This window comes from Mus caroli, chromosome 7 (assembly GCF_900094665.2).
Source record: "Mus caroli chromosome 7, CAROLI_EIJ_v1.1, whole genome shotgun sequence".
NCBI lineage: Eukaryota > Metazoa > Chordata > Mammalia > Rodentia > Muridae > Mus > Mus caroli.
This window is the reverse complement of record NC_034576.1, coordinates 108,056,286-108,079,556: the sequence shown is the minus strand read 5'-3', so window position 1 is coordinate 108,079,556 and position 23,271 is coordinate 108,056,286. Positions and strand designations below refer to the sequence as shown.

General features: G+C 41.9%; 1 protein-coding gene across 3 annotated transcripts in view; it reads right to left on the bottom strand.

The window, feature by feature from the left end:
* Dnhd1 (dynein heavy chain domain 1) overlaps positions 1 to 23,271 on the bottom strand; it is a 69,639-nt gene that overhangs the window by 29,712 nt on the left and 16,656 nt on the right. For all 3 annotated transcript variants that reach the window (XM_021167320.2, XM_021167323.1, XM_021167324.2), the window contains exons 7-19: positions 22,090 to 22,246; positions 16,955 to 17,209; positions 16,711 to 16,848; positions 16,528 to 16,579; positions 12,914 to 13,176; positions 12,580 to 12,823; positions 8,921 to 9,078; positions 7,893 to 8,018; positions 7,528 to 7,804; positions 5,790 to 5,917; positions 5,495 to 5,693; positions 5,046 to 5,140; positions 4,238 to 4,445 (exon numbers count right to left, since the gene is read on the bottom strand). In XM_021167320.2, coding sequence (XP_021022979.1) covers positions 4,238 to 4,445; positions 5,046 to 5,140; positions 5,495 to 5,693; positions 5,790 to 5,917; positions 7,528 to 7,804; positions 7,893 to 8,018; positions 8,921 to 9,078; positions 12,580 to 12,823; positions 12,914 to 13,176; positions 16,528 to 16,579; positions 16,711 to 16,848; positions 16,955 to 17,209; positions 22,090 to 22,246 — 2,300 coding nt within the window. The remainder of the gene's footprint in view (positions 1 to 4,237; positions 4,446 to 5,045; positions 5,141 to 5,494; positions 5,694 to 5,789; positions 5,918 to 7,527; positions 7,805 to 7,892; positions 8,019 to 8,920; positions 9,079 to 12,579; positions 12,824 to 12,913; positions 13,177 to 16,527; positions 16,580 to 16,710; positions 16,849 to 16,954; positions 17,210 to 22,089; positions 22,247 to 23,271) is intronic.

The window sequence follows — 23,271 nt, the reverse complement described above, 5'->3', positions numbered from 1 at the left end:
ATTCAGCATGAATGTCCATTCTGGGATGACTGAGATCCTGGTAGAAAAGTTGAGACCAAATGTTTTTCTCATGATTTTAGCACTTAGTGCCTTGGCACTTCCTAAAGAGTCCACAATTTTGTGTGAGACCAGGCCTGAGTAAGGCAGAGACAATACCTGAGTTAACAACAGAATGTAGAGAAATTGGTTTGGATAGATGTAGAACTCTCTAAATAAATACCCACATTTGAAAAAAAACACTCAGTATCCTCAACTCAGAGTGTTTCTAGGGAAAACAATATTGGAATAGTTTGGGCCCTCTGTTTTATCCCCCTTTAAATGACCCCTGAATGGAGGGGGCATCAAGGCCCATCTGTACTGCTTTTCTAAGGAATATGGAGCAGACTACAATTCCCTAGAGCTACCTGAGAACTCATATGTCACATTTCCTTTATACTCCAGACCTCAGATTCTCTTCTGACCTTGGGAAGGTTAAAGAGGTTATATGAAGTCTTAACCTAGCTATGTCTGCCAACATATTATATACTACACATTTTGCCCAGATAGACTCCTAAGTAGCCCAAATGCATCTACTCTTCTCATTCCCACTGCTACTGTCATGGCTTCGGCCATTATTGTTTTTCACTTGAGTTAAACCAGCTGTCTCCCTTCTCTGTTTCTTTGCCTCTTAACTCTCTGTATTGAACTAAAATCTGACCTTATCACTTCCCTACAGCAAAACATTCTCCATGATTTAAATGTTACCAAATACATTCTTTTGCATGATCTCAGTTTTCTAACTTCATGTGCTTATTTCCTGTCTCTAGTATCAGTGAATTGGAAGGTCCTCTATATCATAGATATACTGACTGTATAAAGTTTTATTGCTATGATGAATTGCCTGGCATACACAACTAAGGAGAAAGAGATTTACTTTAGTTCATCATCTCAGAGGTTTTGCCAATCATGGTGGGGAGGGTAAACACAGCAGCTTACATCATGATAGCAAAGAAACAGCAAAAAGGGGAAATGGGAAGAGCCCAAGCAAGATGTGGCTCTCAAGGACACAATGCCAATGAACTACTTCCTCAATTAGGTCTCATCCCCCACTTTCTACCATCCAACAATGCCACTGCACTATGAATTTATCAAGGGATTAAATCAAGGGATACAATCACTTCCCAAAAGCCTATCAGCTGTCAATCAAACTCTCAATATAAGAGCTGGTAGGATACACTGCATATTCAAACTACTACTATGGTACTATCTGATGATCAAAATTCAACTGAACATCATAAATTTCAAGCTATTCTTTAGAAGATTCCAGCATTTTTGCTCCAAATTAAAGCATATACCTGATTAAATGCAAATTAAATAAGTATGCTTGAAAACATTTTTGTGTGAATTCTGTCACAATTTTAATTAAATAATCTAACAGAGTGGTAACTACTGGGTTATGTATGAGAAAATGTTTCTAAAGAAACCATCAAAGGCTTAGTCAGAGGTGAACTGATAAAAAGCTCTTATTCTTAAAACAAAATGTTAGCATGTAAATGGGCATGTTTTAGCTAAAATAAAAACTCAAGTCCTATTTACCTACTTATCATGATTACAAATTTAACTAACTTCTTGGATTCACTGGTTTGATACCAATTATGTTCGATAAGAGAATTTCTCCTCTACTAGCAATTCCCACATCATCTTGGATGCTTTTTGTCACAGTTAGCTTCAGTTCTCAACTTGACACATCTGGAAGAAGGAAGTTCAACTGAGAAATTATCTTAATCTGTGGGCATTTCTGTGGCCATTTTCTTGATTGCTAATTGATGTAGGAGGGCTCAGCCTACTGTGAGCAGCACCATCCCAAGGCAGGTGGGACTTAGCTATATAAGCGAGGTAAGTGAGGGACCCACAGGGCAGGCCAGTAACAATCACTCATTTGTGGTCTTTGCTTCAGTTCCTGTCTCTAGATGCCTACCTTGAGTTCCAGCCTTGGCTTCCCTTGATGATAGAATAATTCCTTGATTTTTTTTTTGGCCTGTTGTTCTGTTTGTTTGTTTGTTTGTTTGTTTTTCCATATTTTTATTGGGTATTTATTTCAATTACATTTCCAATGCTATCCCAAAAGTCCCCCACACGCTCCCCCACCCACTCCCCTACCCACCCACTCCCACTTCAATTATTCTTTTGATAAGCCAAATAAATCCTTTCTTCCCCCTAAGTTGTAAAAAATGCTGTTCCCTATGTAGCATGCATTTCTCACCTTGCAAGTCTGACAAACTCTTACTTCTTCAAAAGTTAGCCTGAAGCTGCTGTCTAAGTTATCCTTCTCTTAATATCTCTGGTTCTTTGAGCTGGTCTCCTCTTACCTACTGTCCTCAGTGTAGGTATAATGTTACTGTGCATTGTGTAAAGATGATCCTTGTATTATTCAAATGCTGATTTCTCTGCACCAGTATTATCCTCATTGCAACCCTTATTCTGAGAATCTCTTATCTTAATGTTGCCTACATTGCTCCCCAATTGGTCCCTGATTGGTCAATAAAGGAGCTGATCGCCTAGTGACTAAGCGGGGGAGAGAAAAGGGGTGGAAGGTGGGAGGAAAGAGAGGAAGTGGAGATTCGCCATGGGGAGAGACTCCAGGAGACACCATGAAAAAACACCTGGAGTCCAAAGATCTAGATCAGTACTCAAATGCAAGTCGCACTGGGATTTTGATTAGGAGGTAGCCAGATTAATCTAGAGGATTAAAGTAAAGTAATATTGCTCAGTTGTTGTGTCCTGAAAGCTTGGTAAATAGATATAATAATCCAGTCTCAATTATTTGGGAGCTAGCTAGGTTAAGGGGAAAGCTGCAACAAACCCTTATTTAAAAGCCATTAACACCTCAGTATTGTGGTCTATCATACATTTAAATGTATGGTATTGTCAGTTTTTCACTGGGATGTAAGATAGGGAATATATCTGTTTGGCACAAAGGAGACCCGGAATTTAATAAGAAAAAGAATAAAAGAAAGAATGACTCTTTTTCTTCAACAAGATGGTCAGTTGAGAGACATGCAGATCTTCCTGAAGACCCTTATGTGCAAGACCATCATCACCCTCAAGGTTGAGCCCAGTGACACCTTGACACCATAGAGATGGTGAAGGCCAAGATCCAAGACATGATAGTTATTCCATATAGCCAGGAGTGACTAATATCACTGGCAAACTTCAGGAGGATGGCTGCACCTGACTACAACATCCAGAAAGAGTACACCCTCTATCTGGTGCTTTGCCTGCATAGTGGCCTCACTGAGGCATCCTTTGCTCAGCTCATCCAGTACAAGTGTCACAGCCTGCTGCAAGAGATATGCATGCCTGCAAACCCAGGCTGTCAACTGCCTCAACAAGTATAGCTATACCAACAACCTGTACCCCAATAAAGAGGTCAAATAAGGTGAGGGCTCTGCTTGGCCTGTGGCTCAGGTCCAATAGAGTTTTCTTCTGTCAACTGGGAGAAAAAGAAAGAATGAAATGAATGAATGAATGAATGGGTAAATAATAAAATGAACAGGGTAAAATCCAGAGGACAGAGCACTGATAGGTGGAGAGAAATAACAAAGAATTGTTTTAAAGATGTATTTGTTTTACATGTATAGGCGTTTTGTGTGTGTATGTGTGTCTGTCTGTCTGTCTGCCTGCCTGATGCCCATGGAAGCCAGCATAAAGCATAATTTCTAGACTGGAATTACAGATGGTTGTGATGTATCATGTGCTACTGGGAATTGAACCTAGGTCCTTCATAAGAGCAATAAGTGCTTTTAACCATTAAGCCATCTCTCCTGCCTCACAAGTAATTTCTTAGGGGTGACCAGATGGCTCAGCTAATAAAAGGTGCCTGCCGCTATCAATTCTGATGGTCTAATTTCGATGCTCTGGACCTACATGGTTGAAAGAGAAGTAACACCTGCAGGTTGTCCTTTGATTTCAATATATATACACCATGGCATGCAAAATCATTTTCTAGTATACCAGAAAAGGAACCTTGCTGAAGGAGCCGGGCATTGCATATAGGAAGGAACTTGTGGGTAAAGAATTCCTGCAAAGACTGAGATATTTAGAGAGCTTGTAAGATACTATATTTCACAACATATGGATGCCTCAGGTTATCCTTAAGGATGGGACCTGACTACAAGGAGCCATATTTGACAGGAATTGGTAGATAAAAAGAACCATTAGTTGGAGGCACTCATTGGATCATAAAGCTGAGCCTCACCTGAGAGGAGGAAGGTGCCGCTATCTTTGCCCACTAACTCCCACTGGGGACTTCGGAGTGCTGGCCTTTTGGAGCGCTCTGAGGTTGGGGGCTTATAGGGCACATGTAGGATGAAGTTGAGCAGGCGCAGCTGGCGCCCCTCCCAGTACTGCTGCATCTGCTGTAGGATCTCTTGGGCATGAATCCGTTCTTTATCGTACTGCCAGACCTGGAAAAAGTATGTCTCAGAAACCAGAACTGGCTAGTGGCTCGGGACAGAGAGCCTTGAAACTGGGCCTTGAGGATTGGGTCTGAGGCAGAACCCAGGGGCATGAAGAGTGGAGGCATGATCTCCTTCATCTCAGAGATGAAGGAGGAGTGGGACCAGCAGGCTTCAGCAGTGTGCTGGCAGCAGCAGCAGCAAACTATTAACACTTAGCCCAGTATTGCTGCTTCCACTGAGCAGTCTCCTGATAACTCCCACTGAGTAGACAATACCCTAGTCAGCCTGTGCCTCTTAGGGATCAAGTAAATATTGGCAGACATTTGTCAGTCTATGTGCCCACAGCTTTGAGGCTGTCACTCACTTTCTTCCACCAGGGGAAGGAAGCATTTAGTCAGATAAGGGTCTGGAACTGCCCATCAGATACTCATCTGCAGATGGATAGGGACTCTTCCTGCACTCCAGGATGTGATCCAGTACCAACTTCCCTCTTACCTCCATGCCACTTGCTGTCCCCACAACCCCAGGGACTGCTTTATAGCCCTTGGCTGGCTTTAGTACAAGGTTTTCACTTAAACTACCTCCACTCCTTCTTGTGAGCCCCACCTGATTGATTCGTTCTGCAAATTCCAGCAGTGGATAATTGAGCATCTGGCCCAGTGTAAGGAGATCCAAGCTTCGTAGACTACCCAGCCCTAATGCTGGAATAGAACAGACCAGTCAGAACAACACCCAGCACATGGCTAAACTGAGCGCATATCCCAGAGCTCATTTCTACCTTGAGCCCAGACCTGTATTTCAAGATCAACCTAGAGCCAAGAACCCAGAGTCTAAGGTCCAAGGCACAACTCATCCTCAAATCTGAGACTAATCCCCACTGCTTAAGAGGACCCTGTGTTGTAATGAGCGAACATAGGAAAGTGTTTCCCCTGGTTCAAATGAGTTTAGCATATGTAGGAAAGAGGAGAGTGGAATAATGTTTCTAGCAGGAGCAGCAGGGAATTGCTACAAACTGTTTTTTCCTATCCCTCTCCCCTGTCTCTAACCAAACACACCTCTCAAGAGGGATTGAGTATTAAGGTCCTGCAGCTGGAGGTTGCCCAGCTTAATAAGCAAGGGCAGGTAGGCTCGAAACTCCTCTAGCATGCGCATACAGCGTTGTAGCACAGGGCTTTGCAGCCCCAGGGCTGTGCTGAGCCTTACAGCCTCTGTCAGCCAGGCATCGGTCTTCTCCCGGGCCATAGAAAGGTTGAACTGCATAGAAGAGAGTTCATTGTCAGCCTGACACCCTCCCACCTCCACCTGCCAACTTCTGCCCTAGGTGAGAGCTTCTGGGAGGAGTGTCAGCACCTTGCTAAAAGCCACACATTTCCACTCGCCCAAGTTTTCAGAGATGATTCGGTAAAGCCGCCAGATGAGCTGCTGCAGTACTATAGGCCGGTTCCCAGAAGCAGGAGGAGACATAGGCTTCTTATATCCTGCAGAACACGGATGGCTGAAACTTGTGTAGTTGGGGGGAATGGGCCAATCAAAAGTCCAGAAAGATAGATGAGGTGTGCCTATGTAAATCTCTCAGTTCAACAATGGAAGTGGGGCCACCCAAAGAAAGGATTCCTGAGGAATCACCATAGTGGTAAACTAAAAGGGCTTCCCCTCTACCCTACTCACCCACCCACTTCCAGCCACAGTGGCTTGATTATAGCTCAGATATGCACCAGGTACACTCCCTGTTGCCAGAGCCTTTGACCTGGAGTTGACTTTTTTATGGGAAACTCTTGCCACAGAGAACCACCCCTCATATCATCATCACCTCCAACTCCAAGAGCTCGCTGCAGCAGTCTCTTCTTCATGAGGCCTATTAGACTCTCCCATAAAACACTGTTCTCTAACCAGCTGGAATTTTCAGACACTCTTTCTTGTCCTGCTGTCCCCCCACCCCATTTGTCGTTACCTATCATTTTCTAATATGCTATGTAATTTAGTTATATTTGATAATTATTTATCGTCTTTCTTCTCTAGTTGCAATATTGGTTCCATGACAAAAGATGATTTGCCATTTGTTTGTTGGTGTACTTTTAGCTCAGTACATAGACACTAAGCAAACAAGTGTTGAATGGTAAGTGAATGAACGCTCAGGAAGCAAGGGTGGTTATTAAATCATGAGGATCTAAAGTACTAGAATATTTTTACAAAAACTAGGATTAGGTGAGGAGTTGGGAACAGAAGGAAGTGCACACACTGCTATGCAGTTCCCTGGGCCTAGCACTGCATGACCTGAGTCATCTACCCTGCTTTTCCATCAACAATCCAAACTTGTAACAGCTTGAAGGGTTGAGTCTCTGGTTGACATCAGTTAGAATATGAACTGATGGCTTCTTAGTACTCTGAGAAAAGAAGTTCCTGATGAAGGATGGTTCTAGAGTTCTAGAGCATCTCCTACTCCACATAGCCCAAAGGCCCAGCTGATAACTGACTAAGGAGCACCTCACAATACACTCTTTCAAGAGCTAAGTGGCTGCAAATGGGGAGAAAGCCCAGGCAGAAGGGAACCAGCCTAGCTGTACACCTGTAGAGAAAGCTGGTGTCAGATCAGCAGCTCTGTCCTGATCTCCTCCTGTGGAACAGTGAGACTCTCTCTCACCAGCCTTTTTTTTTTCTAGATATGTTGTCTGGAGGCAGTAGTCAGCAATCACATCAAGATCTTATCTCTACTATTCTTATCTATGACCTGCTGCTTAGAATAGGACAACACTGACCAAGGCTACACACGTTACATTTTTACAACGAGTGTATACATTTCTTCTGAATCAGCATTCAACCCTGAACCCATTTTATTCTAATGAAACATTAAGTTGTTTGCTTTCCCTACCAGACTGTGAACTCCCTGTATCCACTAACATAACAGGTGAGACATAGAACAAATGAGGCTAATATGTCCTCCCATATTTGTTTGTAAAAGAGACCAGGGAAAGTACATGATTCCCAAGGCTTGCTGAGGTTGACAGAAGACACAAAACCCCAAGTCCCAGCTCTTATCTTAGATGAAGGGTCCTCCCAGGGTAAAAACAGAGATGATGATGCTCAGTACCAGTGAAGGTGCAGTAAGCATTGCAGAGGGCATTGAAGTTATTGAGTATATTCAGGAACTGATGCTCCAAGGCACCAAGCTGTTGCTCAGTGCTCCTCTGTTCTTGTGAAGGATCCATAAAGGGACCAGACAGTGCCTTCGCTAGCAGGCCTTCCAGCTCTGCCAATGCTGCTGCCATCAGCTGCTGCAGCCTGGGCACAATGGCATGTTGCTTGCTGAGCAGGAACTCTGAAACCTGGCTTCTTTCAAATTGAAATGCCTCCCATAAATCTAGAAGCTGAGGGGCAAGCAGAGGACAGTTGAGATGTGGTTATAGAGGAGGGAGGCCAGGAGAGATTGAATGAGTCCTTATAGTGGTCTCTTACCGCGATGTCTAGAGTCTCATTCTCAGCAATGAAAAGGGTACAGTGGTTTCGGATGAGGTCGTGGAGTGATCGGACATATTCCACTCGCTCCTCTAGCTGGCAGTATTGCTCATTGGCTTCATTTAGCTGCAGAGGTGACAGCATGAGACCAGCACCCCAACAATTCTGCCTACCTTTTTGGACTTGCCCTCAAGAGGAAATCCCACCTTTCAGGGGTAACATCTAGAGGCTCTAAACCCAGCTTCAGCCTTTAAACCATTTGATATCAGGAGGGCATTCTAGGATCAGACTTGCTTTTGACTCCGGTCTTTTTTTTTTTTTTTTTTTTTTTTTTTTGGTTTTTCNTCTGTGTAGCCCTGGCTGTCCTGGCACTCACTTTGTAGACCAGGCTGGCCTCAAACTCAGAAATCCGCCTGCCTCTGCCTCTCGAGTGCTGGGATTAAAGGCGTGCGCCACCACGCCCGGCTTTGACTCCGGTCTTAAAGGAAGTCTAGTTCTTATCCCTTAGACCTGATAACAGGACAATATATCCCTCACAGACCAACTGTCCCAAGACACAGACACATCTTAGAAAGTAGTGGTTCTCAACCTTCCTAAAGCCGTGCGATCCTTTAATATAGTTCTTCATATTGTGGTGACCCCCAACCATAAATTTTTTGTTGCTATTTCATAACTGTAATTTCACTGATAAGAATCATAATATAAATATCTGATATCTGACCCCTGTAAAAGGATTGTTTGACTCCTAAAGGTGGCATGACCCACATGTTGAAAACTAATGTCTTAAAGAAAACTAATGTCTTAAAAATTCTCTCTTGTTCCTTAGGGGTCTGCTCCTGATATGAAGAAGCAGAGTACCGCATAAATAGGGCAAGAATCAGCAAGGACAGATGACATAATGCAGTCATGACTTAAGATTGTCAAACCCCCGTAAAGAATGCAACAAATATCTAAAGAAGAGTGTGCTGAGCCTTTGTGCAGGCCAGGCCCTGGATATATATAAGGAAGAAAGAATGAGGAAAGCTCACTTTCTGGGAGCACTGTGCAATGGCATGGATGTCTGAGCTGATGGTTTGGAAGACCCGCAAGAACTCTGTCAGTTCTGTCATCAGCTGCTGATTACGGCTCCAGCATTCATTTTGCGCCTGTTCAAGAATGTTCTTCCTCATGTTATTTAACTTGGATCCTGGCAATAAGAGTATATGGTGTTAGGGGATGTGTAGAAGTTAGCATATAAAATTAATATACATGAGAAAATGTAAGACAGAACATTTCCTCATAATATGACAATAGAGGTAAACATATGGACATAAAGGGACAAGCACAGGGGGCTCTCAGTGTGATAAATCCTCTGAACTACCTGGAGCAACCAGCCCTGTGTAATAAAGAGAAGTGGGCCCTGAGAAGGCTTGAGGAGGCCTCTGCAGAGGCGGGTATTGAATTAAATGCATGAACAGCCCGAACACTCCAAGCAACCTGGAAGTGAACATTCATGAATCCTTCTCTGTGTTCCTTTGGAGTCTGTCTGTCTGTCTTCTAGGAGAAGGGACACTGAGAAGAGGATTAAAGCTGCCTTTTTCTGTTTCTTTTGGACTGGTTTGGTTTGGTTTGGGCTTTTTGAATACATGGCCTTACTCTCATCTTCCACCAAGCCTAGCCTATCTTTTGCTTTTGCAGATTTAAGAAAAGCCATTGGGATGGACATAGGGTTAGAAGATAATCGGCCATTAATAATAAGAACAAAGTCATTGTCACAGGAAGCAGGAATAAGGGGGCTGTAGTGATGTCTCAGATGGGCAAAGGTACTTGCTAGCAAGCCTGACAACCTGAGTTCAATCCTCAGCACCCACATGGTGGAAGGGGAGAACTGATTCTCATGAATGTCCTCTGACTTTTGCACCCACACACTCATGCTTGTGCATACATGCAACATGACGTGAGTACACACACAAAACAAATATATAAATGTAATTCCAATTTTTTATTTTTATTAATTTTAGTTGTATTAGTGGTGTGTGTGTGTGTGTGTGTGTGTGTGTTGGTTGGTTGCTTGGTTGCTTGGTTGCTTGGTTGGGGTATGTACAAGGAATCGCAGGTGCCAGAGGAAGCCAGTTAAATCTGATTTCCTGGGTATATACTTAGGATACTGGGAACCAAACTCAGGTCCTCTGGAATAGCAGTACACACACTTCATCACTAAGCCACCTTCCCAGCCCCAAGTATATTTTTCTTTTACAAAGAAGGCAGAAATAATATCCATATGATATAATTCATTGACTCTGAAGATCTCACTAGTTATATAAGTTATCATTATTTTAAATACTACTAAAAAGAAAACAATTAAACTCTGACATGCTACAATGGTGTAAGAACTTTTCAAGTTTAGTTGTGTTAAAATAGACATGGGACATCAAAATGCAATGTAAAGATATTATATATCACAAACCCAGTACTGAGTACTGATTATATGTCACAGATATTATTTCAAGTACTTCACATGCATTAATTTGCACAACCCTCATAGGCTTCCTTTGAGTAAGTACTGTTGCTTATACCTATTTTATGAAGAAGCACATAAAGGCTCAGAGAAGTTAGCTGTACTTGGTCCACTTTATGCAATGTAGAATAGTGACTCAGGTTTAGAGAGCTTTGCTTTGCTCCATTATAGGTCAGGTTACAAACATAATATAGAGTTAGACACGTGTACATACAGTCTGTGGTATACACATATATCATATATAATATTACAATTTTAATATACTGTAGTGGGTTGGACTGGTGTTGCTATATATTCAAATGCTAAATACTGGCTCCCAAGATCTGGTTGTCCCCAGATAAGGAGCACCTTACATACATCAAATGATGTTATGTAACCTTGCTCCCCAAGTTACCTTAGGATCCCTTATTTCCAACACAGAAACTGCACCCAGGTCCAGTGGGATCAATGTTCTGCTAACACACACACATACACACATATACACACAAACACACACACACACCACATCAATAAAAGGCTAAGCCTATGGTTAGACAGTTGGATAGAGGTAGGTAGGCTTTCAGTTACCTGGCTGGGGGGTGCAAGTAGAGAGAGGAGAGGGAGAAGAAAGGACACTAACAGAAGAGGAAGCCACCATAAGAGGAAATGGACCATAACACATAGCCAGGCGAAACAGCAAGTAACATATGGGACATATGACTGGGATATAAGTTAAAATAGCTCCAAACCTCCCCAGTCTAGGCTTACAGCTCATAAATAAAACACCTGAATCATGTGTCTTTTATATGGGCTAGCTAGAATTTGTAATTCTTTTTATTATATATACTATATAATGTTATATAGAAAAGTAAACCCACCTACCCCCTATTAGCATCTATGCAACTGATAGGTAGAATAGTGAGTTTGGAGGGCAAAAAATTGAGATCCACTGTGAATGGCACTTTCAGAGACTTGGAAAGAGTATACAAGAGAACCAGGCACCAAGAGATGAATCTGATGAAACCTACCAAGAAGGAACTTTTGAAGAGCACCTGTGCTGAACAGAGCATCCCCCTTGGTGGGGATGGCCACCAGGCCACTGAAGGCTGCTGCTGTGGTACCAGGAGGACCATGTGGGAGTGCAGCAGTGTTGTAAGTGATGTGAAGGGGCAATGGTGTGAGCAATGCCCTCTTCTAGCCTCTGTTGGTACTTGCATACCCTACGCACCCTGTAGCCTACACACTGTGCACTGCACTACACACACACACACACACACACACACACACACATTTAAACAGAAAAGGGAAAATCTGCACAGAGCACACCCCAGCTACACCATCTGTAATACAGCAGCACCAGAATCATCAGTGTCAAGAGGGCTAGGACTAGGCAAGAGATTGTTATACTCTGTGTAGATATTGTACAATGTGGTGGGCTGCCCTGGTGCCAGGGTTCCTATGGAAGCAAAATGGAGCAGAGAATACTTGAGAATAAAAATCAGTGGTGTTGCTGGGCATGATGGCGCACACCTTTAATCCCAGCACTTAGGAGGGAGTACAGGCAGATTTCTGAGTTCATAGGCCAGCCTGGTCTACAAAGTGAGAGAAACCCTGTCTCAAAAAAACCAAAAAACCAAAAAAAAAAAAAAACAGTAGTGTTAAGAATTCTGAACTGACCAAATATTCAAAATAGACTGAGCTGGCCCAGCGTGGCTGCTGTCAATGAGAAGAGTCCTCATTAACTGGGAAGAGTGTGCTCTTTTGCCACAGCCAACAGAGGTAGGACGACAGTGTGAGGCAAGAACAAAGAGGAACTTCTCACACATGCAGATGGTGGTAGAAATTTTAGCAGCATTACACTCAATAAAGGGGCATCTTAGATTCCCAAGACTCTCTATGAAGAAATCCAAGCTCAAGCTAAGCTTCTTAGCCATATTTAGTTTGACCTTTCTTTACAAGAATAGAAATGTTTTCATTAACTGGAACATAATTCCTAATGAATACAAGGAATTCCAAAGTGAAATCCAGGAAAGCCAAAAAGTCATACTTTTTAGTGGTAAAAAGAAGAGGCTAGGGGCTAGATCTTTGGAAGGCCCCAAAGGTACAAAGAGGGACCTGAAGCAAAGATTCCTAGAGGATATTCTAGCCCCATGGTAACCCATGTGCATGGATGTATGGAGGGAAGACATAGGGAAGACAAGAAGCACTTACCCAACTCTTCTTGAACATCATGGCCACTCAGGAACAACAACTTGCCTTTTGTCAGTAATTCGACAGACATATTGGAGACACGTTCCTGCCACTTTTTCAGTTGGATTACCAGATTTATATAATTGTTAATAGGAGAGCCTCTCAGGTCCTCTAGCTTCTGAGAGCTCCAGGCTTTCAGGAACTCATAGATGCCTTCTACCCACTTGTGTTTATTGCAGAATTCCTGCACCTCCTGCCTCATGTCCTATGGACAAATACGATGTGTAAAGCAGAAGTCAGCAGCTGTAATGGGAGCTGGCAGCCAGCAGCCAATTCCTCCAACCTCTGCTCTCACCTCCAAGAGTGCCTGTTGTACAGCCAGTGCCTGTTGGATTCCAGCATTCTTGTCCAAGTCCTCCTGCACATGATCATAATTGGGGTTCAGAAACTGACCCCGTAGCTTGTGCCCACGGACTTCCAGGACATCAGTAATTGCATGAGACTTCCAAGGCCACACGTATCCTACGTTAGGGCCACAGAAGAGGCGAACAGCATCGCTGGCCTTTCCATGAAACTTGGGCATCAGGAATTCTGCATTTGAGTCCTGGTCTTTGTTGTCTAGTGGAACACATGATATAATAGTCCATGAGCACTCTCTAAAGCCCTACACAAACCTTCTCTCTATCATGACTGCACACAGTCACTGCACACTATGCTCCTATTCCCTGCTTCTGGATGAGTCTATCCATACATCATCAACATTAATTAACACAGTACAGCAAATATAGATGGAACAGATCAGCCAGAACTCACATGCTGATAATAGAATTTGCCTACTGTAAGCAGTAAAGGAAATTATTACAACTTATTAAGTGAGTTTCAAAGTAACTAAGAGATGAGAAAAGCAAAAGTACTATAGGCTGAATATATCTAGAATCTGGCTAACTGGCACATCTCCTAACAATATCTTCTCTGACTCAGCTTCTCCTGGATCAACTGTCACCAACTCTCTTCTCTAACACTGTTCTATGACGCTGGAACCTCCCCTCCTTTTCTCCAACTTAATTCTGATTTGACAGCTCAGATGGATCTAATTGTCAAAACCTACATCACATAGGCTATCTAGCTGTAAGGAGCCTGGGAAGTGCACTTTAGTAGTCTGCCCTCTACAGAACAGAGAAAGAGAGAAACAGATGCATGTTGATTGACTATGCCAAGAAATTATCCTTGGGCCTGGCTTCTCCCAGTAACATTTTAGGAACTGGTTAATTGCCAGTGTCAGCATTTTGGGTAAAAAGGCATGCCAGCAGGAACAGTTGATAGCTCACATCTCAAAACTACAAGCAGGAGACAGAGAGCACACTAGGAAGGGTGGGAGACTTCTGAAGCTTCAAAGCCTGTCTTCATAGCACTTTCTCCACAGGCTTCACTGAGGTGTGATTTATTTTGTGTGCCTAGCCCTTCAAAGGACCATGTGCCCTTCAGAGATGCCTCCTAGAATTCTGGGATCTAAGAAAAGCCTGCAGAAGCTGAGACACAGGAATAGGATTAGGGTCAGAGAATAATAGGATACAGCTGGCAGAAGAGGGGAGGTTCCAGCTGATAGAGAATAGGGTCAGAGAGCAGGGTTAGAGAAGACAGTTGGTGACAGTTGAGCCAAGAATGAGCCAGAGAAGATATTGTTAGGAGACAGTAGCAGAAAAGAGGAACATAAAATAAAAGCTACACTACACCTCCCATTACTATCCAAGTAGTTCCACCAACAGAGAGCAAGTATTGAAGCATGGGAGCCATTCTCCTTCAAACCACCACACTGACACATGAAGTCTACATTCAACTATACCCAGAATCCAGCTAATTCTCCCTACATCCACCATCATTTGACCAAATTCACCCAAGCCATGTCATTGTTGTCTTTCACTGCCTTTGCAGAGGATAGCTTAGAAATATGGACTCTGCTTGGCTTACACCATGAAAACATTCCATTGCTAACAACCTGGGATCCCCACCTGCATCGAAATGTAGTTGAAGGGTAGACTCCACTTCAAACAATGGAATAAGTTATTTCCCTTAGCAACTTCTTGGTAACTCCCCTTTTGTGGTTAGTTTCTATTCAGATATGTTGCAGAATATTTCTAGGAACCAGAGGCAGGATTCCAATTCAGTGAGAACCAGTTTTGAGTCCAGGCACAGTAATATGTTCAGAGCAAACTTTTAGGGTAAATCCTCTATTTACTATTTATGCCTATGCATAATTGGGCATGCTTATGATTAAAATCAGATTCATCATAGGAAAAGACAGGCACGACAAAGTTAGGTTTGCATAACCCAAGCCTGTTGATTCAAACAAAATCAATCACACCATACCACTTAGCAACTAGATCTTCTTCCTCTTCATAGAGCCCACAAAAGGAAGCTGCAAGCTCTTGGCACTCTAGCCCAAGTGGCCTGTTGCTTCCTTGCAGTGGGTCCTGTACTGTCTCTTTTAATAAAACGTCTTGCTGCTTTGCTATTTGTGTGTGATCTCTCAATTCTTTCAATAGCATGCCAAGGACCTGGAAACTCCTGGGCCAGACAGTAAGGATAGGAAACACTTCTGTAATAACCTTTCAGCCTTTTCTGGCTTAATAATACCTTATAGCTTGTTCCACATAGAAACAATAACAATGTTAACACCAGGACTGATTCTAAGATGCCAGTAATAAAAACTAATTTTAAATCTCTACAACTACTCACGTGAAAATGACAAAGCAATTAGGAACTCAAATAGGTAATATTTTTAATAACTAGGGTAAAGGCACAAGTCCCAAAGTACCACTGAGTGGGCCAAGCCAATCATAGCCTCAAGATACCAGCATCTATGACTATGTAAAACACAAATACTTTTTGCCACTTAATCTAAACTTGCTTTCTGAAAATATGTCTCCAACAAATGTGATCTATACATATTTATCTACACAAAATACAGACTCCTTTTCCAGAACCTTTTCCTTCTTGTGAATGATCCCATAAAACTAACGTCATTTCTCATTCTTCTTCGTTAAGATATACCAGTTGGCTAGAAAATTAAAACTTATCTAATGCTTTTAATGATTTTTTTATGACAGCATTACTACCCTGAAGAAAGGTGATGTTGCCAGGCATGTTGGCATATGCCTTTAATCCCAGCACTCAGGAGGTAGAGGCAGGTGGATCTCTATGAGTTCAAGGCCAGCCTGGACTATAAATTAAGTTCCAGGAGGGCCAGGGTTGTTACCTTATCTTGAAACACACACACACACACACACACACACACAAAGTGATATCAATATGTATTTTCTTTTGGATGGTTGACAAAGTTGAGATTTTGGGCTGGAGAGATGGCTCAGTGGTTAAGAGCACTGGCTGCTCTTCCAGCTGACCAGGGTCATTCCCCTGCATCTACATGGCTCACAACTCCAGCTTCAAGAGATGCAGCACCTTTGCAAAACACCAATGCACAAACTATTTTTAATTAAAGGGTATTTTTTAATTGAGGATTAATAACTCAAATCTCGATCTTCCTTATCATAAATCGCACAGCCACAGGAGCTAAAGCAGAAGCTGAGCAAGCAGAGCTCATCAGACAAGCACACATTAGGAAAGCAATGAAACTCAACAGAAAAGAAAGTGCACGTGAAAATGGAGAAAACCTGGGATGGGATGTGAATCAGGGAACAGACCATGTATCCACACACACCCACACACCCATCACACACATGAATTAGCAAGCACATGTAAATAAGCACATGGATTAGTGAGCACAACTCCCTCTAGACTCTCCTACTTCCCAATAGGCATGAACATTACCCAGCTTAGAGCTGCCCTATTACATCCAAGGTTTGACCTGTACTGGCTGACTCTCTTGTCTACTTCTTATGCCATTTGCAGTCTACATGTGCCCCTCCCCTCCATTCAGACTTCCTGTCCCATCTTAGCCCCTTTAAATACCTTCAGAATACAGGAGATCTCTGGAGGTCCTCAGATCTGTAGACTGCAGTACCTTCACATCAGGAGACAGAGAAGGAACAAAAATAGAGAAATAATAGGATTCTAATCAGGCTGAGAACTTCAGATTTCATAGAGGACAGGACTAGGAATTCCAAGAGCCCACCCTCTGCCCAAGTCAGAAACCTTTAAGGCAGAGGTCTTGATAGACTGCAGGCTCTTAATGAGACCCTGGATTATAGATTCAACACGGGGCATAGGTGACAACTGACCATTGTCATCAAAGACCAGCTGTGATAAGAGAAAGGGGTTTTGCCTTGGGGCCTATAAAAGAAAAATCAGGAGTGGTTGTAGGGTCAGATGAAAGTGCACACCCCACCCCCATATGGTCTGGTTTCTGATTGCCTTCCCACCCCACCCACCACCTCACTTGCAGAGTATTGGCTATAAAAGAAGATATTTCATCTTCTAAGATGGATACAAGGTTCTGACAAATCATGTAGTCAATCAGGCGGGCAAACTTTCCCAGCTTCAACAACCATGTTTCGGCCTGCTTCAGCTTCTTCTCCAGATGTCTGCACAGCGTCCTCTGAAGGTATATGGAGCCTTGGCCTTTCCTGATCCTGTTCCAGTTTTGCACTCTCTCCTGCAGGCCCTGTTGCATTTGATATGTGTCTTCATGAATCTTTCAGAGTAGAAAGGAGAAACACACTGAAGACAGGGATGGGAAGTGAAGCAGCTACTTACTGCAAACAATGAGGCCTTGGTGTCTAGAATGCAGACATGCACGTGCAAGGCTCCTTGTTAGTAGAGATTGACTCCATACACTTTTAAATGACTTGAGAAGATATGTAAGAGGATTTATATTTAGAGGACACATGTGTTAATGTGACAGGCCAGGCCTATCAATGGAAAGACCACAGGATAAGGCAGCTGACCTTGGTGGTACATACCTGTAATACCAACATTTGTAATATATAGGCAAGAAAATCAGGAGCTAAGGGTCAGCCTGAGTTATGAGACTATGCCTCAAGACAAACAAACCCTAGAATATAACCCAATTAGAAAAAGTTGAAAATAGGTCATAAAGAGTATCACAAGGCAAAGAGTAGATAAGCTTTGCATGGACAAAGCCAGCAATGATTGCAGGATTTAGACTCTAACCATTAGGTCTGGATTAATGGAGCCTGCTGAGAAATATAATATCACCTTATATTGTATTACAAGCTTTATGGGAACTGACATAGACTTTCAACTGAAGGGAAGTTGGTGTGAGGAGTCTCTTTATGGGTTCTTCTCAGTCTAGGAAGGTTTTTAACTGACAGAGACTGAGAGTTTTCAAGTCTCTGCATTTGGCCTGTTGGGGAACCTAAGAGAGATACAGGAAAGCGATATTTGGCCACACAGAAATGATGGCCCTTGACTCTCTGTTCCTTGCCATGCTCTACTGAGCCTATGATTAGAGCTGACTAGTGGCTGCGCATTCTATTTCTGTTCTGTAGGAATCCAGGTGTCAGTGTTCTGAGAATAAAGAGCCCTAAGCAAACCCATCCTCAAAACTGGGGAAGTGTCATCTTCTTTGCTTTACTGATACCCTCAAGGCCTACTATTTCACACTTCGTAGCCCTTCATGGTCTGATACAGTGGTTCTTAACCTTCGTATTGCTGTTAACCTTTGGTGCAGTTCCTATGTTGTGGTGCCATTGTGACTTCACAATTGTAATTTTTCTACTGTTATAAATCATAATGTAAATATCTGATATGCAGGCTTTCTGCTATGCAGCCCCTCTGGGGGTCACCACCCACAGGCAGTACATCATCATTACATTTTCATTTTCTAAAACTGTAAAACCTACCCACTCTCTTGCAAGATCCCTAAGGAGGGAGTCTCCATCAGACCTTTCAGGGGGTTTCCCTGTGTTTGATATAATATTTGGTATACAGTAGTTCCATTGTTTGAATATGTTTTGAGGACAAATATAATGCCTTCCATTGAAAGGGCCCCCTGGTTGCTAATCAGCATAAAACCATACAAATGACAATAATAATTACTACTGAAAAACGTAATCAGTATACAGTTTTAAAATACCAGTACTAGTCACAATAACTTGGAGGTTATAATTCTTTTAAACCTGTTAAACATAATTCAACATCTATTCCTAATTTTAAAAACTCTTAGTGAGAGCCACAAAAAAAAGAACTGTTTTCTTTAATGTCTCAAAACTACTTTAACTCTTCATGACGCTGTGTTTTAATGGGCAGTGGAATGCCCATTAAATAAGTGCATTTATTCAGCACCAATAAACATCTTGGTTTGAATAGTTTGGTGCCCAGCTGCAGGATGCCTGAGCTCACATCTCCCATCCCTGCCTCCGGAAGGTGACCACGGCAGGGCAAGGTTTCATTCTGTTCCATGCAGCAGCAGACGAAGTGACTCTATGCAGTAATGCTTGTCTTTTAGTTTTTAAAACTGTGGTTTTGGTATTAAAGTTTAAAATTCAATGTGGAAACATGCACTGATATTTTGTAATTTATAATTTTCATAGTTTCTTTAGAACACTTGCCTTAGCACATATAAGTGTCTGGGTTCAATGTTCAGGACTATGAAGGAAAAAATATACAAAACACTTTTCTAGCTTGAAATAATAGAAATCTGCCTCATATTGTAAATTATTTCTTTTCATTTCAAGCAGATATCTTTTACCCACAGTGAGTGGTAGTGGAGCAATAATTAGAAAACAATGGCCTAGTGAAAAATGTTCAAGAATCTAATGCACAGAATCTTGGGTAAGAGAAAGTAACAAATTCGAAACACAAAAAGATCCATGATCCTGGAAAGAGGTTAGAAACATTAGGAACTAGCTCTTTGTGTGTTTTGGATATGTCCTTCAGTGAGCACATGTTTTACTAAGATTTTTTTTCTCCTAGTCTACATCTTGTCTTTTCTTAAAATAAAAATAAATGAATTTAAAAAAAAGAAAGAAACATTAGGAACTATTACAGCTGTTGAGAGCAGTAATAAAGGCATGAAGCTGGGTGTGGGGATGTGCACGCTTAATGACAGGGTTTAGGAGGCAGAGGCAAGAGGATTGTTGGGGGTTAGGGACATTCTAGTCCACATATTGAGTTCCAAGACAGTCAGAACTACATAGAGAGACCCTGTTTTAAAATTTAAGAGAGAGAGAGAGAGAGAGAGAGAGAGAGAGAGAGAGAGAGAGAGAGAAGAGAAGAGAAGAGAAGAGAAGAAAAGAGAAAAGAAAAGAAAAGAAAAGAAAAGAAAAGAAAAGAAAAGAAAAGAAAAAGTGCAATAGGTAAGCAGGTTATTTTGTAGAAAAAAAAAACATCTAATTTCAAACTTAATATGGAAATTCAAAGAAGCAAACCAGCCAGGGCTATCTGCAGATAAGAGCAGAAAAGGGATAGGATTTGCAATACCAGATATAAAGTCTCATCAGAAAGCTGTAATAATGAAATCAGTGTGCTCCTGAAAAAGACATGGGTAGGTTAATGAATGCTACAGATTTTAGAGACAGACACTTACAGATAAACAGTGTGAGAAATAATGGGGAAATGGATGTACAGCGCCTGTCTCACAAACATGGAGACCTAAGTTCACATCCCAGCATCCAGGTTAAGGAGTTGGACTCTGACTCTACAGCTGGAGCTGGGGTTAGGTGGATTCCAGGGTTCTCACTGGTCAGCAAGTCTACACAACTGATAAGACACAACTATGTCTAAAAAAACAGGGAAGGTGAAGTGTGATTGAAGATCATACCTGACATCACCCTCTGGCCTATACACACATCTACATGTAAACATGCAAATGCACACACCTGTACAAATACACCTAAAGGAAGGTCAATAGTATTAAATGGAGAAAGAAGAGTCTTAATGGAGAATAAAATTAATTTTGACTCCTTCCTCACCTCATATACAAAAACTTCAAACAGATTATAAACCTAAATCTAAAGATGAAGTAGTAAAAGTACTATAGAAAAACATGAGAATATCTCTAAAGTAAGTGGAGATATTTTAAACCAGAACCCAAAAGACTTGATAGCACTGAAAAAAAAATATGAAGAAAGTAAAACCTGGGGCTGGAGAGAAGGCTCAGCAGACAAGAGATGGCTGCTCTTCCACAGCCAGGTTCAATTCTCAGTACCTACATGATAGCTCACAATCAATTGTAACTCCAGTTCCAGAGAATCCTATGTTCACTTCTGGCCTCTCTTGGCACCAGCACAAATGTCATGCCCAGACACATATGTAAGGAAAATACCCATACACATAAAAATAAAAACCATATATAAATATAAATAATAAACTGAAAGATAAAAATGAAATTAAAATTTTCCATTTATGGAGGGGGAATGAGGGTAGGATCTGTGTAGGCAGGGGACTAGGAGGGGGGGTGTCTGATATTGGGATGTAAAGTGAATAAATAAATTAATGGGAAAAAAGAAAGTCCAAACTTAAAAAAAAAAAAACTTTCTGTTTACCAAAAGACACAATTAAAATGCTTAAAAAGTAAACTGCAAACTTCTGTTATCTTATAATTGATATAGAATTTACATTTACAATGTATAAGAACATTGTAAGAGGGGAAAAACATTACAACACACACCAGTGAACACAGCACTCTGACTCCAGACATGTAGAGGTATTTTTTTTTCCCATGTACACCAAACACTTCTTTGGCAAACTAAAAGTGTATATCCCATAGCTTAACTATCTGAAAAGAGCCTTGGGTCCCTCTGATGAAAGGCACAGACCACAGGACTATCTTCCACTTTAGAAGGCAGTCACAGTGGGTGGTCTTAGTTCATTTGTTCTGCTTTAATAGATTACTTGGAATTAGGTAATTTATAGAGAACAGAAATTTATTTTCTCACAGTTGTGGAGCCTGAGAACAGGCTTCCTTCCACATCCTCCAGATGAGAGGAAAACTATGTTAAGGGGAAAAGTGGAAGGGCTAAGAAGGCGAGGGAGGCAGAGGCAGAACCTTCCTGGCCCTATTACCTTCCAAGTGTTCCATCTCCAAATACTGCCATAAGGCACCTGGCTTAAATATCAAACAAAAATATATCATAGATCACAGACAAGAGGCAAGAACCAGACAAGACAGCCCAGACTATTAGACAAGGATGTGGACCTCAGATACAAAGTAGTCAATTAGGGAAGATTTGGTCATTGTGTGTGTCTACTAGCCATTGAGGCTTGCCATAGGCTCAAAGATAATCCCAGAAGCATCAAAGGTTAGGATTCCAGTTCTTAATTTCCTTAATGTTCTAATTTCTTCATGTTAGCACAAACACTGGACAAAACAGACACTGTTAACACACTTTTTCCATCCTGGTCTTAGGCCAGGAACAACCTTTAGGGAAAGTTAAGAGTGCTCACTTGTTATTGATCCATCTATTGCAGAATAGAAACTATTGTTGCTAAGGAGAAAATTTTGTCTAATCCAACAGCAGGGGTCCCAGAAGTAACTTAACCAAGAGAAAAATGAAATTCTGGAGAGCCTGGGGTTGGAGAAAAGTCTCACAATAACAGGGAGCCTCTTACCAGTTGAAGAATGGATGTACAGAGATTCAGAAAGTGACAGAGCATTCGAAGAGCCTTGTGGTTCTCTTTGGCTATTGCCTTCTGCAGGTCCACCAGCTCATAGGACTTATCTGGCTCCTTGGGTAGCCAGGACACAGAACGAAACTCTTGAAGAAGCCTAGAATCAAGAAATGAGCTAGTAAGAGCAGGTGTCCCAGTCATCCCTCTTTCAACACCTTTGAACTCTTCCCAACCCAGTTCAACACAGATGGAGCAGATGTTTACAAAGACTAATATTCTCAGAAACCAACGGCAGCTTCTTAAGACCAGAAAGTTACCAGATGGGGAATTATTTGGAAAAGCTTCGCAGAATGCACATATACTTATACCTAGTGAGTTTTCTTTCAAGAGAGGCTCAGATAAGTCCTAAGATGTGAAAAGACAAGAGACTTCTTCCTAGGAATAAGGAAAAACAAAAGGTCCCGAACAGTCAAGGTCTACAGGCACGCTCTGTGTTTGGCTGTTCCCAAGGAAGCTGTTCCTGTTCTCTCCCCTCCCTGTCTCCCAGCTCTTGAGATTCCTTGAAAAATATGAACATACCCCAATAAATAGACAGGATGTTTAAGATGAGGGTGAATATATGGTATCTATTCCAGACTCCCTAAAAGGCATTCTATATGATATGTTATTTCTATAATCTCATTTAGTTCTCATTATTAGCACTGTGTGGCTGAAATCCTTACAGGTGTTTTCAGGCCATTATCTTGAGGCTCAAAGAGTAAATTCTCTTTCTAGTTTCCAGGCTCTAGATTCAAACATATCAATCCATCCAAGATTTACACCATCAACAGGCATGTTGACAATCCTAAATGTTAGGAGCTTGAGGTAAAAAGTTCAAAGCTAGCCTTTGCCTGGTGTCCTAGTTAGGGTTTTACTGCTGTGAACAGACACCATGACCAGTGCAAATCTTATAAAGGACAACATTTAATTGGGGTTGGCATACAGGTTCAGAGATTCAGTCTATTATCATCAAGGCAGGATCATGGCAGCATCCAGGCAGGCATGGTGCAGGCAGAGCTGAGAGTTCTATATCTTCAACTGAGGGCTTCTAGAAGAATACTGACTTTCAGGCAGCTAGGATGAGGGTCTTAAAGCTCACACCCATAGTGACACACCTACTGCAACAGGGCAACACCTTCTAAT